This window comes from Buceros rhinoceros, unplaced genomic scaffold, assembly GCF_000710305.1.
Source record: "Buceros rhinoceros silvestris isolate BGI_N320 unplaced genomic scaffold, ASM71030v1 scaffold36860, whole genome shotgun sequence".
NCBI lineage: Eukaryota > Metazoa > Chordata > Aves > Bucerotiformes > Bucerotidae > Buceros > Buceros rhinoceros.
In genome coordinates, this window is record NW_010391967.1 from 537 (window position 1) to 849 (window position 313).

The 313-nt window shown below is 65.2% G+C and overlaps 1 protein-coding gene across 1 annotated transcript in view; it reads right to left on the reverse strand.

Moving 5' to 3' along the window:
* LOC104499980 (SH2B adapter protein 2-like) overlaps window positions 1-313 on the reverse strand; it is a gene marked incomplete at its 3' end in the record, with an annotated part of 13,974 nt that overhangs the window by 531 nt on the left and 13,130 nt on the right. Inside the window, exon 10 of the mRNA XM_010143565.1 lies at window positions 119-264. Within this exon, the coding sequence (XP_010141867.1) occupies window positions 119-264 (146 nt within the window). The remainder of the gene's footprint in view (window positions 1-118; window positions 265-313) is intronic.

Sequence of the window (313 nt, forward strand, 5' to 3'; positions counted from 1 at the left end):
GGGGTTGGTAGGGAATTCCCGGGGATCAAGTCCCTTTTAGGTCCACGCAAGATCCCAGCCCAACCACCCAACCAACCCCCCACATGCAGCTGTGGCCCTGCCCAGCCCCGGCACCTACCAGGCAGAGGGCTCTGGGCCACCACGTAGCTGCGGAGGGTGATGTCAGCCGCGCCGCCCGACTCGAGGGGGATGGGGTGTGTGTGGAAGTGGCGCAGCATGTCAAAGATGGTCTGGAACCAGAGGTGCTGCACGTGGCACTGCCCGCTCTCGTTCCGCGAAAGCCGCAGGGGGTGCAAACGCAGGGAACAGTGGG